This window comes from Cupressus sempervirens, chromosome 10, assembly GCF_028749045.1.
Source record: "Cupressus sempervirens isolate cs-2001-9-10 chromosome 10, ASM2874904v1, whole genome shotgun sequence".
Lineage (NCBI taxonomy): Eukaryota > Viridiplantae > Streptophyta > Pinopsida > Cupressales > Cupressaceae > Cupressus > Cupressus sempervirens.
In genome coordinates this window covers 288878811-288893310 of record NC_143127.1, presented here as the reverse complement: position 1 = coordinate 288893310, position 14500 = coordinate 288878811, and the positions used below count along the sequence as shown (strand labels likewise).

Sequence of the window (14500 nt, the reverse complement as noted above, 5' to 3'; positions counted from 1 at the left end):
CAAATCCAAACAAAGTTGAATCTCTAAAAACTAAGATAGGTTGTTGTAGGCCTAGAAAATGTGATCCTATAAAACTTGACAACTTGTCAATAGCTCACACGAGCTCGAAGAAATACCTGATCAAAGATCGAATCCTGATGGTGCGTAGAGATCCTTAGGGACACTTTCGTTCAATGTGGTCGATACTATCCTACGAACATTGTAGCTGAAATGAGGCTAGCCCTAGTCTAAACCTAACTAAGTGGAGCTAACAGAGTAGAAAAATTGATCCTAGGACATACGGTTTGAAATATACACAAGCTTGCTCATTTGAACTAAGCAATATTACAACTTTTGGCATTATGCGAGATAGGGATGCCAAATCCAAAAAAAGTCAAATATCTAAAAACTGAGATAGGTTATTCTAGGCCTAGATAATGCAATCCTATAACACTTGATAGTTTGTCAATACCTTGTACAATCTCAGAGGAATGCCTGATCCAAGATCACAGACTGATGGTGCTTAGAGACCCTTAGGGAAACTTCCATTTAGTGTGGTCGATATCATCAGAGGGAAATTGTGTTTTAAATGAGGCTATTTGTAGCCTAAACATGACCAACCAGAGCTAACAGAGAAGAAAATTTGATCCTAGGACATATGGTTTGAAATATACACATCCTTGCTCACATTATGTGCATCCATTATTTCAACTTGAGATGTCGCAATAGGGGCTTTAGGTGACATAACTGTATTTGTCATAATCATTTCAATTGGGGTATGTTGAACATTTTTCATGTTTCAAATTAGGTGCATTTATGACATCAATGTCAATAAGTAGATTTTCATCACTTACATTGGAGGCATTTGATGATGTACCTTCATGTAATCTCCTCATATGCTCCCTTATTTTTGCCTTTGTAGCCTCTCACTTTTCAATTGTTCCTATCTTGTTCTTTCCCATGATTGTAGATGAAAATTACCCTACAAACAATAACATGAATAAAATCCACAAAAAAATATAAAACTAAACAAAATTGTATGATTATTTTATGCACAATCACAAGATACTAACATAAAATAAGATGTTGTCACATGAAAAATATCAAATTTAGCATTTCCAAATACAAAAACCTTACACTTGCATACCTAGTATGGAAATACATGTGAAATAGTAGTAGAATCTAGTGGACCACACTGAAACAACATACTAACCATTGAAATGCTATTTTATTTAAAATTTTCAATAACCTGATTGAGTTATTGAGTTTTGATTACATTATCCACATGGACTAAAAACCTAATCAAGTTATGTATTACTACTATTAAAGCGGGGGGAGGAGAGAGAGAGAGAGAGAGAGAGAGAGAGAGAGAGAGAGAGAGAGAGAGAGAGAGAGAGAGAGAGAGAGAGAGATTAGGGGATATGATAGAAAGAGTGATAGAGAGAGAAGGGGATAGGAGAAAGAGAGAGAGGGGATATGATAAAGAGAGAATGAGAGAGAGAGGATGCACGGAGAGAAGGATTAAATGATATAATAGAAAGAGTGAGAGAGAGAAAGGGATAAGAGACAAACAGAGGGGGGAGATAGAGAGAGATTAGGGGATATGGTAGAGAGAGAGAGATTAGGGGATATGATATAAAGGGTGAGAGAGAGAAGGGGATAGGAGAAAAAGAGAGGGGAATATGATAAAAAGAGAGAATGGGAGAGAGTGATTAGGGGATAGGATAAAGAGAGAGAATGAGAGAGAGGGAGAGAGGGAGAGGGAGAGAGAGAGGGAGAGAGGGAGAGAGAGAGGGAGAGAGAGAGAGAGAGAGAGAGAGAGAGAGAGAGAGAGAGAGAGAGATTAGGGGATATGATAGAAAGAGTGAAAGAGAGAGAAGGGGATAGGAGAAAGAGAGAGAGGGGATATGATAAAGAGAGAATGAGAGAGAGAGGATGCGAGGAGAGAAGGATTAAATGATATAATAGAAAGAGTGAGAGAGAGAAAGGGATAAGAGACAAACAGAGGGGGGAGATAGAGAGAGATTAGGGGATATGGTAGAGAGAGAGAGATTGGGGGATATGATATAAAGGGTGAGAGAGAGAAGGGGATAGGAGAAAAAGAGAGGGGAATATGATAAAAAGAGAGAATAGGAGAGAGTGATTAGGGGATAGGATAAAGATAGAGAATGAGAGAGAGGGAGAGAGGGAGAGGGAGAGGGAGGGAGGGGGGGGGGGGGGGCAGAGAGAGAGAGATTGGAGAGATTGGTTAATACATAACTCGATCGGGTTCCACAAAACCCCCAATCAGGTTCTGAATGAATTTTTTATTTTCATAACCTGATTGGGTTATTTGAATCCAAAAATCCTGATCAAGTTATGACTTGGTGATAGCCTAGAAAAATGACCCAAAGCCTTGGGAGACTATTTTCCCTACATTTTTTTCTTCCTTTAGACATTTTTTCATCTTCTAAAATAAATTCTCATCTTTGTCTTCATTAGGTATGCTAATGGTGAAGTGGGTATCTCTAAAATCACCACCATAATCTTACATGTCTTCTTAGCTTTCTAACCATATAATTTTTTCTATTTTTGGACAACATTAACATTTTAAACTTTAATTACTTTTACCAATGCCTTGACATTCCTCACAAACCTATGTCTAGCATTTTTTATTAGCTTTTGATATACTTAATCAAATTTAAAATAAATTACATATTATTTTTCTACACTTGATGGCATTCCTCACAGACATATGTCTACCATTTTTTAAACAACATTTGATATACTTAATCAAATTCAAAATAAATTACATATTACTATTGTACACTTTATTATATTTACATTTAATTTTTTTTTTTCCATTTTCAATTATTTTGATGCAAGTTATGCTCAGTAAACTACATATTATTGTTCTACACTTTATTATATTTACATTTTCAATTATTTTGATGCAAGTTATGTTTAGCACACGAACAAGTACCAAAATTTTAGGATGTAGTATGTTCAATAATTCATAACAAAAAAAATCATCATAAAATTACAAAAAAAATGCATAACTTCTAGATATGACTCTTAACTATCACCCTACCAAAGGGATATACAAAATACTAAATATAACTATGTCTTTTGTGTTGCACATTAAAACAACTATGTTATAGTTTCTTAAAAAATTAGGAACTATTTTTCATGTGTGTAGGGTTTGACCCACCTAATCTTATCCATTTTGTAAAAGCTCTAGTAGTTTAGAAAGTAGATTCAGAATACTACAATTTATATGTTTTAAACATCTTGTTATTTTTAGTGGATGACCCTCAAATGTCTTATCCAAGTTCCGGTTTACCTAATTTCAAATTAAAAAACTGTCCACTTATACCCCCCTTTTATACACCATCTTCGTACACTCACCCATGGGTCAAAAATCATCATAGGATACATTAAGGGTTCTTAGGATGCCTTAAGGGGTCCTAAGTGTTATAAAGGGTCCTAAAGAGTCATAAGAGGCCTTAGGACACATAGATGTGTCTTAGGACCCCTTATAATCTCTTATGACTTCTTAGGATCCCTTACCATACAAAAATGTATGGTAAGGGGTCCGAATGGGTCCTAGGAACACCCATTAATATGTCATAGTTCCCCTCATCATACATTGATGTTTGGAATGGCATTCTAAGTGGTCCTAAGCAGTCTTAATGCATTATAGGACACATTAATGTATCCTACAACCCCTTAATAATTCTTATGACCCCAAAGTTATATGGTGAGAGGTCCTAAAGGGTGCTGATGGATTCTAAGACACATTTATATGTCCTAAGACCTCTTCAGAACCCTTATGACCAATAAAATTTGTGGTAAGGGAACTTAAGCATTTTAAGGGGTCATAAGGGGTCTTAGGACACATTAGTGTTTCCTAGGACACCTTAGGACACCTTACTATATACTAATGTATGATAAGGGGTTCTAAGGGTCCTTGAGGGGTCCTAAGACACATTATGATGTTCTAAGATCACTTACAATCCACTACTACATTTGGACCCAAATTATGATAGCAGGCCATCATAATTGTGACAACCACCCATCACCCAAGTGACACCAACAGGAATTGGCTCCCATCGAATGAACATCAGACTTTTTTTGTCACAACCTATAATGACAAGGACTTCCATCGTAATTGTGGTGCAAAAAGATTATGTGAATTGAAGCCAGATAGGGACATACACTATCAAAATTGTGATGGCTATATGTCAGAGATTTTGTCACACGTGCAACATTTATGCAACAACAATGTTGTGGGTCCAACAACTAGTATTCAAACCTATTCGTCACAATAGAGATGGATTTGTGGCAGCAATTTTGTGGAATTGATGGCTAGTTGTCAGAATTGCGATGACATTGTAATAGAAAAAAATTATGGAATGTGCAACGTTGGAGAGAGTGCTTTGCTAACAAATCTATTTCTAAAATTTAACTTTGGTTATGAACATTATTAGAAGATTGCAACACTCTTACCCCTATATATTGGTTTTCCTATTATTTTTATCTTTTGGGAGAGACCAGATGATTCTTGTGACTATCAAATTCTACCTATTGTCGGGAGGATCAAAGATTAATGGAAAATAGTTATCTATATATTCAAGCTTGACACAGATAACTTTTTGCCATTAGTCTTCTACCATTCCCACAATGGGCAAAATTTGATAGTCACAAGAATCATCCAGTCTCTCACAAAAGATAAAAATAACTGGAAATCCAGTTATAGGAGTAAGAGCATTGTAGTCTCTTGATAATGTTCATAACCAAAGTTGAATTTTAGAAATAATTTTATTTGGAAAGCACTCTCTCCAATGTCACACATTCCATATTTTTTTCTATTACGATTACAAAATTTAAAGTTACTAGATTTTTCCTAGTCTGTATATATGTATATCCACACACACACACACACACACACACACACACACACACACACACACACACACACACACACACACACACACACACACACACACACACACACACACACACACACACACACACACACACACACACACACACACACACACACACACACACGGATAGAAGAACTTTCTTCTTCAACTCCTTACACTCAAATCTTCATTTAAGTTATTCTTCCAGTAGTGAGAATAATTGCTACAAATTCTTGGGAGCTAAGGTACTGTGAACCTATGCTACATTTTATGGAGACATGGGAGGAGATTTCATAACATTCTAGATCATATAATGATGCCCAAATTAACAACAACAATATTTACTTGGGATCGTCGCGAGGAGAGTGTACCAATACATGCATGGTTACATCCTTGGCTTCCATTATTGGGCCAGTATGTGGAGCCTTTATATCAAACCACTCATTGTAAATTAGGGAATGCACTTCATTACTGATATTCAAGTGATGCATCTGCAAATGCAATTTTATCACCTTGGAAAACTGTATTTGATCTTGCTAATTGGGAATAGCTAGTTGTTCATTTTATCATACCTAATTTGATGATAGTTCTACAAGAATTTGTAATCAACCCAGCAAGTCAATAATTAGACCAATGAATTGTAGTGACAAAGGCATAAAATCTATGACTGAAGTCCCTAAGAAAAGAGATTTAGACAATGAATCATTTGAGACGGTATCATAAAAAGGGAAAAAAGGAGAAGATATATTCATTACCATCATGGTGAAAATAAAAACTATGGACATACTGGAATGAATTTAGAGAAATATAATAGAAAGTCTATGAAAGGTTCTGATCAAAGGAATGTGATTTATGGAGGTACCGAACATGATGATATTATATATGATGCAGAGGAAAAATACAATAACAAAGATATGGAAAAGAATTTTTTTGATCGTAGAACTAGTAAGCATCATACCTTTGTAAAAAGTCAAGATGATACATAGACTAGAACGATTGAGGCAATAGGAGAAAGAAGTAATTTGGGTAGAGATGTTGAGGGTGATAGGTGAGAAGCACAAGGAAGACAGTAATAAGCAAGTTCTTCTAGCTGGGAATAAATGATTGTTCATTTTATTATACCTAATATGATGACAAATCTACAGGAATTTGTAATCAACCTAGCTAATCAACAACTAGACCAATGAATCGTAGTGAAAAAGGCATAAAATCTATGACTAAAGTCAAAGAATGTTTGCACAAGCTTGCAAGCTCCTTGATATATTATTTTGTACAACTTAGTATGTATATAGTATGCAATTTATTTTCTTCTTCTGTAGACATGTTACTAAAAAGTAAAATGTTTTATATTTTAGTTTTCCATTGAATCAAGGGAATGAAGATCACAAGGGCACAACATTAAAATGCAGAGATCACAAGGGCACGGTAACCAAATCGTAGACCAAGGGCACGCCAATGAACTACAGAGATCACATCAATTAAATCACAGAGAAAGGGCATGACAACAAAATGAAAAGATCACAATAAATAAATGCACCAATCATAAGGGCATGACAACACTCACAACTCTCCAAACTCGTTCGAAGCCCTCAACCCTCTTTCCGGTGCAACTCCACAATCAAAACAGATGGGGAATGATTTTATGTCAAATTTTTTTTTGGTTTATACTCACGGGGGCATCACAATTACAATGCCAACATCGGTATTGCGATGACATTAGGTACAATTGCAAAAAAAATATGAAAATCACCACAAATTACACTACCATCACAATTGATCCCAAATGCTGTAGTGATCACTTACGACCCCTTATAAAACATTAATGTATGGTAAGGGGTCCTAAGTGGTCTTGAGACACATTAATGTATCCTAAGACCCCTTATGACTCCTTAAGATTCTTTTGGACCCCTTAACATACATTTTAGAGGTTGTAAGGGTTCTTAAGGGGTCCTACAATATATTAATATGTCCTAAGATAACTTTAGACCTCTTATCATACACTAATGCATGGTAAGGGGCCCTAATTGGTCTTAAGGGGTCCTATGACACATTAGTGTATGTTAAGGGGTCATAAGAGGACCTAAGGGATCTTAAGGGGTCCTAGGATGCATTAATGTGTCTTAAAACCCCTTATGATCCTCTAAGAAGATTGAGGACCACTTACCAAAAATCTTAGGAGTCGTAATGGTTGTTAAGGGTCCTAGGACACATTAATGTATATATGAACCCCTTCCTATCATTATATCGATATATGTAAGGGGTCCTAAAGCAGTCAAAAGAGGTCACAAGACAAATTAATGTGTCCTAGGGCCCCTTAAGATCCCTTACAACCCTTTAGGACTCTTTATTGTACTCAGTAGTATGGTAGGGGGGTCGTAAGGGGACTTGAGGGGCAATGACATAAAATCAATAAAAGAAAACTCAATTCAATTAAAAAACCCTACTTTGATCAAATTCAAAATAAAAATAATGAAATATTACATTTTTGATGTGGTGACATTGTAAAAAAATGAAATAAACATCGAAAAATGTAGTACATGGTAGAAAATAGTTGAGTTTTGAGGTAAATTTCATATTTACCTATTGGTCAAGATTTTTGGGTGTTAAAACTAGCCCAAACCCATGGCCTCCAAAAAAATATTTAATTTCTCACAACCCACACTTTAACCTTTTTTTAATGGTTTTTTAGGCTTCGTAATGCCAAGCCACTTGAGGGATTTTGAATTTTATGGAACTCGAGTGAGTTTTACAAAATTCCATTTTTTGCATGCAACCATTTAATTTACCAACATCTTGATGCACTTACCCAATTGTAATACTTTACAATTTACTATTCTATTTTTGGGCCCTTAACATAGTGTACCTTCTCTTATGTCATCATAAACTTATTTAGGCCCTATTACATCTTACTATTGTCAAATACTCAAATTGGGACATGATTTGGCATCACACACCTCAACATCCTTTGACACTTTTTGGAAGTCCTAATTTGATAGGTCCATGATACATTTTTGTGTCCATGACACCCAATTCGTGGTGCCCAAATGGCTCCATGATGTGTATTATTGGCAACGCACCAAATTTCCTCATATTTTTTCCTAGAGTAGTGTTGGCTTTCTCATTTGAAAATTCAAATCCAGATTATGGGTTTGTGAAGTACAAATTGTGAGGAGCATATCTAGACTTTAGAGCAGTAAGAAAACTTGGTCACTATTAGCTAGTCACAATGACCAACACATTTTCCTTAGAAAATTTGCATAAGAATTCTTCATGCCAATGGAACCTAGCCACATTTACAAATTCTTTAGGGCTCAAATTGTAGACGCACGTTAATTTCTAAATCCCATTTCCATTCTTTCTTTAGAATTTGCATATATACTATGTAGCTTAATATTATAGAGATTATTGTCAAATTCACATTTTATACCTAGTCTTTGCAATCTCATTTCTAATTATATCAAATCAATTCAATCAAAAGAGGGCAATCACAACCAAATTGTCTTTCTCTCCAAAGTGGCTAATGTTTGAACTTGATTAGATGTCCCATAATAAATGTGGTTGGAAATGATTTATTGTTTACATTCTTAGGCCAGATCTCATTGTTTCCCACATTACATAACTATGCCATTTTTCTTTTATCCTTGCTTTCTTAATTTTGCCACTTTCTCTCTTCTCTCCTTTCATTCTATATAAGTGGAAGAAGCACTAACTTCTCTGTAGCATTTCTTTTATAAAGTATGTTGCTTTTTATGTGCACTAGCTTCTCTCCTTTCATTCTATATAAGTGGAAGAAGCACTAACTTCTCTGTAGCATTTCTTTTATAAAGTATGTTGCTTTTTATGTGCACTAGCTATGACGACTTTTATAAGCCCAACTCTCTCTTCACATATCTTTCCACACCCTCTTCATAATAGTTTTTTCCTTTGTGATACAACTTTCTTTTAAAAAGTCACTTCCAAAATTGAAAGTGCTTTCAATTCTACCATATTTTTTTATTTTTATGATAATTACATTTCTTTTCAATTTTACCTTAATTTTAAATCTCTACATTTTTAATTTATACAATTCATACAATTAGGGCCCGTTTGGTTGCTGTAATAGGAATAGATATTCTGGAATATGTTTTCTATTCTCCGTTTGGTACGCCAAATTGGAATAGAGAATAGGGTTTCGTATTCCAATTTTACTCCTAAAACGAGCATAAGTCTATACTAAAAAAAACCTATTATTAGAATAGGCCATTCCTATTCTCAATCCTATTATCCCAAATTTCATATTTTTTCGGGTCCGTGAGTAAGCACGTAAGGGAAAAAAGTTCTTGCCGTCCAAATCGCATCATCAACATTTTCGCGGGCAGGGTTTTTACAACCAAACAACCACGACAGATGTACAGATTTCAATAGCGACATAGAGGGAAGATATTGCTATATCTTGTCCTCCTTTGGAACACCTTCAACAACAACAGTTACATAACATCTTAGGCCATATAGCCAAAAGATACATCATCAAATTATATAAAAGAACCCATAAAAAAGATGTTACCATCGGAAGGAACAAGGCTAAGGGAGACAAGCTTGGGACTGAAGTAATGAATGGCGAAGGTGGAAACAAGAGATGCTTGCAAAACAACAAGCATAATATGATGGAGTTCGACGACTGTATGTAGGCCAAAGCACTTCCAGACATCTGCAATCATGCAAGTGATTTTCTAGTCTTCATATTTGTCGTTTATTTCCTGAATGACTTTGTCAATAACACAAGGACCAAGAGTCTTTTTGACATCCCCAAAAAATATTGAGGCACCATTGGTTTGGTTCTCCCCACTGACCACCTTAGTTGGTAGTTGTCTAGGAACATAAATCTTTCTTATCTTATCGCTATTATTCTGCATATTTGTGTCCTTGTTGGCTTTGAGAATCCTTGGTGATTGACGTTGGTGTTGAGGAAAGTGATGAGAAATCCATCAGAGACGAGCTTCCAAGCGAGTTGCATCATGGGGTTTATGTGACCTTGTGTAGGAAGAGGAATGAAAAGGGCATGAGGCACCTTCTTAGCTTTGCAATCACTGGAACTCATCTTTCCCAATTGACCAGATGTTCTGACCAAATTTTAGCATACAACTCCCACTAAACTATTATTTATTCAAGTAAGATTTGATGCTAATTTTAGACCAACAGTCAGTCAATGAGAATTTTAAAGTTCTTGGCATCCAAATAGTATTGGCAACATTTTGGTAGGGAGTAACATCTGCCGTGGTTGTTTGGAAACTTAACCATATTCCAATTCCAATTTTGTACAACCAAACAAGGGAGTAACATATTCCTAGTCAAATACTAGGCAAACCAAACAAGAATGAAAATACTCTTTTCCATTCTCATTCCTCATTTCCATTCCTATTTCACATTTACATTCTAATTTTCTATTCCTATGCTTGCAACCAAACAGGCCCTTAGTTCTTCTTTCATATGAAACTGAAATTGCTAACAACTTGAACCAATATTATGACTCTTTTAATATATTTATTATTTTCCTTTATCTTCAATCCTCAAGAAATTGTTTGACTACAAACACAAACTTTCATTTCGTTTCTTATAGAAGGTAGGATATAGACAAAATTGTGTTTCAAGCCGAGTAAGGCACCTCTCGCATATTGAATCGAAACACAAAGACCGTTTGAATAAGACAAAAGGTTCTACTGGGCATATGTCTATACGGTAGACAGACATACGTGTATACGTTTAGAGACGGAAATTATAAAATCATACGAACGCACGGTTCGTCGGTTTGACAAGTTGACGGACGGGAAACGGCAAACGGCAAATATTTCGCGTCATCTGACACTCAAATTTGAGATCGTTGGAAGCCAAAATTTTAAATGAAGCTTCAACTGCCTATGAGAATGCCCGCCCAATTTTTAAGCCCCAAAAGTTTGGTTGGGGAAATAATTAAGAATGGAAGAGACAAGAAGTGAAGTAGCGCAGGCAGAGCCTTTAAGTGGACTTTTTGCTTTGATTGCTGCTGCTGAATTTCTTCAATGGCCGGCCTCTCGCACTTCTGAATCTTCTTCCTGTTTGCCCTCAGATTATTTCTTCCCTTCGCCCTCTCTCACCAGGCAAGTATTTGCACCAGGATGATTACCATGAATTTCAGAATATTTGGAGCTTCTTGTCATTCTATCGTTTATTCAATGAAGCATTTACAGTGTTCTTTGAGCTTTGTGAATTTCATTTGCACGTAATGCTTTGATGTTTTCTTTGTACAAAATAGTGCAAAATTGTCTTAAAGTGAATTTTGATTCGGCTATCGTTGAATTTTGAACTGAACTTTGTGTATTTTTGAAGAAGTATGTTAAATTTATCATGAATTTTGGAATGTTTTCAGTTTCTTTGTTATTCTGAAGTTTACGCAGCAAATTATTTACAGTGTTTTTTGAGCTTTGTGAATTCATTTGCACTTAGTGCTTTGATGTTTCCTTTGTAAAATAATGCAGAAATTGTTTTAAAGTGTATTTTGATACAGTTCTCGTTGAATTTTAAACTGAACTTCGTGTATTTTCAATAAGTATGTTAAATTTAAGTTTATTTTGCAGTCATTCTCAGGCTTGTCGCGGCGCGGAGATATTTTCAGGAAATTTGTATAATAAGAGTGTAAGTGATTCTTCTGCCGAAGAATCGTCTTGCTTAACAAGCTTTGCAGAGAATTCAATATTTGGAAGACATAAGACTCAACCGAAGGCTGGAAGGCTCGTTCAATTAGCCACAGTCGCTTGTAGTTGCTCTACTCAATCTGCTTTGTGCGAATTTAGGACTTCAAATTCGTTAGCATTAAAGGTATATTATCACAAATCCATATGCTTCTCTAAATTATTTGGTGTCAAAAGCATGCTCACTCTCAATGTTCCTTATAATTCGTTACTTCATTGTTTTGTTATGAACGCTCAGTTTCTAGGCTTGAAATTAGTCGATAATTTGACGTGCTTTGGAGATTATTTTGTCTTTTAGATCAGTGTGCATTTTTTGGGAGTATCCTGTAACTTCTACTGTTACTTTGTTTCTTGAGATGAATTGATGCAAATCAATTGCAATGATAAAATATTATTACGACATTCATAATTTTGAAGCTGTGTTCAATATTTACGTATTTAGTAGATATCCATTTACGGTGAAAAGGTGTTCAAACTTCGCTCCTCTAGATGAAGCACTTCACTCAACTTCAGTTCTTTAGATGAATTATTTAAAATTGAATACATTCTTCTGGAAATGTTTATTATTTTTTGAACTTTGAACTATTACTTAACCATTACTTCACTTGGCTATTATTCATTTCCTTTTTGAAACTAAGTAATGAGATTCGAGAACATATGGAAAATATTAACAAAGAAATTCTCAAATCTAATTCAAATACAAATGCATTTATCTGAACATCATTTGGAACCCAAGCTTGTTAATTACAGCTCAATCTGAGAAAATGAACTGCTCCAATTTGAGTTCATTGCTCCGAAATTTAAATAAATACAAATTAAGAGCTAAAGAGCTATTATTTAAACTTTTATTTAAACCCTACGCATTTAGCTCGTCTATTTCCAATTTGTGCTCAAAATTTGATTTCCTTTCATGTGCAGAGTGTGAAGAAAATACGTTCAGCCAGGAGCTTTAAGAGAAACAAAACGAGTTGTACAGGTTGGATCTCGATGCATACTCCAACGACCATTAACTCACCTTTCAATTCTGAAGACGGATCTCCGGGAGATGGCACCATCGACATGGCTTCGACAGGATCCGCCTCCCCATTGCAAATCTCTAGAACGAGTTTGCACAATAATCTCTCTGTTCGGCAAACAAGGCCTCAGGTGAAAAGAAAGGAAAAGAATAGTCGTAAAGCGATCGCATACAAGACTACGCGACTTGAGCTTCGTTGCATTGCAATTAGGCAGTTTCTCGTCGATCAAACTTATTCTTCTGAGACGCGTATTCGCGAAAATTTTGGCAACACTCCTGACACAAGCAAGGCTCTCAGACTGTAAGCCGGATGATTATTGATTCCATTAATGAACTATTTGTTTACGCTAATGCTTTATGCGATCATAAACTTAGTATGTAAAAAAGAATGATCAAAATTTGCATTTCTAAATTTGTCATTGCAGACTTGTGAAGCAAAACCGGGTTAAACGCTTTGGAGCTGGAGGAAGGGCCGATCCATTTGTTTACATGGTCAGCATTCTTCCCGCATTCTGTTCCAGTTGAAATTTTGCCACATTACTACTTTAAAAAGACAGTAAATTAACCCTATCACTTCGGGTCCATTAATTGTTTTTGGCTCATTCTCTGCTAAAATGCACATTATTTGAGAAAAGATCTAAGATTTTTGTGCATGTTTGCCTGTTTATGAGAGTATTTTAAAAAATATTGCAAATATGGCCTCTTGAAACAAACTCGGTATCATAGATAGGAAAAAGACTTGTTGGCAGGAGATCCATGATTAAGTGCGCCAGTAGCACACAAATTCAATCCAAAAATTAATTTTCTCTCTTCTATACCATTTCGCTGGGGAATTCTATTGTTCAAAATCTAATCATATTGAGATGAAATCTTTTAGTTTTTTTTTCCTAATGTGAAGCTTAGAGTTTGCTGATGATTAATTGTTTGTTCTGTTGTGCAGGCCATAGTTCCTCCAGGGTTAAATGAGCTTGAAAAGCTGAAGGAGAGCGGAGCGTTCAGAAACATAGCATGCAATGAGTCATTGATCCTTTTCAAATAGATTTTCTTTTTCAGTTTGCTGTACATAAGTAAGATTTGCAGCGAACAAAGCCTAGAATTCAGATTAGCCCTGAATGAAAAATAAAACAGGGATGATTCTTTTAACCCTTTCGGGTAAATAATTTCCCCCCAAGGTAGTTTGAAAGCGACTACCTATAATAAGAAGGGATCGGAAAAAAGATCTCTCTTGAAAATAAGAGATAACAGCATTCGATACCTTACACAATATTATTGCTGAAAGCAATTTTCAATATAATGGTCGATACATATTTTTGTTCATAAGGTTTTCGAGAAAGAAAGACTGAGATGTATATGCATGTAATCATACTTTTCATCAAGTTTTAAATTTTTAAAGAGGATAGTGTATATCTATAATAGATTCATATTACATAGTGGGTTGTATTTGTTGTAAATTATAATACTTTAATATTCATTTTTGAAAAAAATTAATAAAAGTTTTAATGAAAATATTTAATATAATTTAAATCAATATTTGATTATCATTTAAAAAAAATCATTTCAGTTACATACATATTTAAATATTTGAAAAATAACATTTTCAATAAAAAATAATTTATAATTTAAAATAATTTTTTAATTTATCAAATTGGAGTAAACATTAAAAAATCAAAACTTTAAAATAAAAATAAAAAATTCTTATAATTGAAATAGCAAAGATTAATCACTAGTTCTTAAATCGATATGATATCAAAGGAATTGTATTCAATGTAAATCAATTTGAACATTGCCATATAAAAAACAAATAAATAATATAACCTCTATGAAATGAAGAGCTATATAATTAATTTTTTTAAATTTATCATATGTTACTATGGAAAATGAAAAATTATGGGTTT

The 14500-nt window shown here is 34.7% G+C and overlaps 1 protein-coding gene and 1 pseudogene across 1 annotated transcript; one reads left to right on the top strand and one right to left on the bottom strand.

Moving 5' to 3' along the window:
* The window catches only part of LOC149533790 (UDP-glycosyltransferase 85A4-like), a 73969-nt pseudogene extending 63987 nt beyond the window's left edge, over positions 1–9982 (bottom strand).
* Positions 9983–10788: 806 nt separating this feature from the next.
* On the top strand, positions 10789–14034 carry LOC149533789 (uncharacterized). The gene is made up of 5 exons (XM_089803062.1): positions 10789–10999; positions 11477–11717; positions 12509–12906; positions 13031–13097; positions 13546–14034. Exons 1-5 carry the CDS (start codon positions 10839–10841, stop codon positions 13642–13644), a joined length of 966 nt encoding a protein of 321 aa, XP_089659188.1. The 5' UTR covers positions 10789–10838; the 3' UTR covers positions 13645–14034.
* The last annotated feature ends 466 nt before the right edge of the window (positions 14035–14500 follow it).

Bases quoted from the DNA above. Each gene is read 5' to 3' on its own strand.
- LOC149533789 (XM_089803062.1), top strand. From the start codon at position 10,839: ATGGAAGAGACAAGAAGTGAAGTAGCGCAGGCAGAGCCTTTAAGTGGA. The intron at 11,000-11,476 runs GCAAGTATTTGC...TTTATTTTGCAG, and splicing joins CCTTCGCCCTCTCTCACCAG to TCATTCTCAGGCTTGTCGCG. The intron at 12,907-13,030 runs GTAAGCCGGATG...TTGTCATTGCAG, and splicing joins ACAAGCAAGGCTCTCAGACT to ACTTGTGAAGCAAAACCGGG.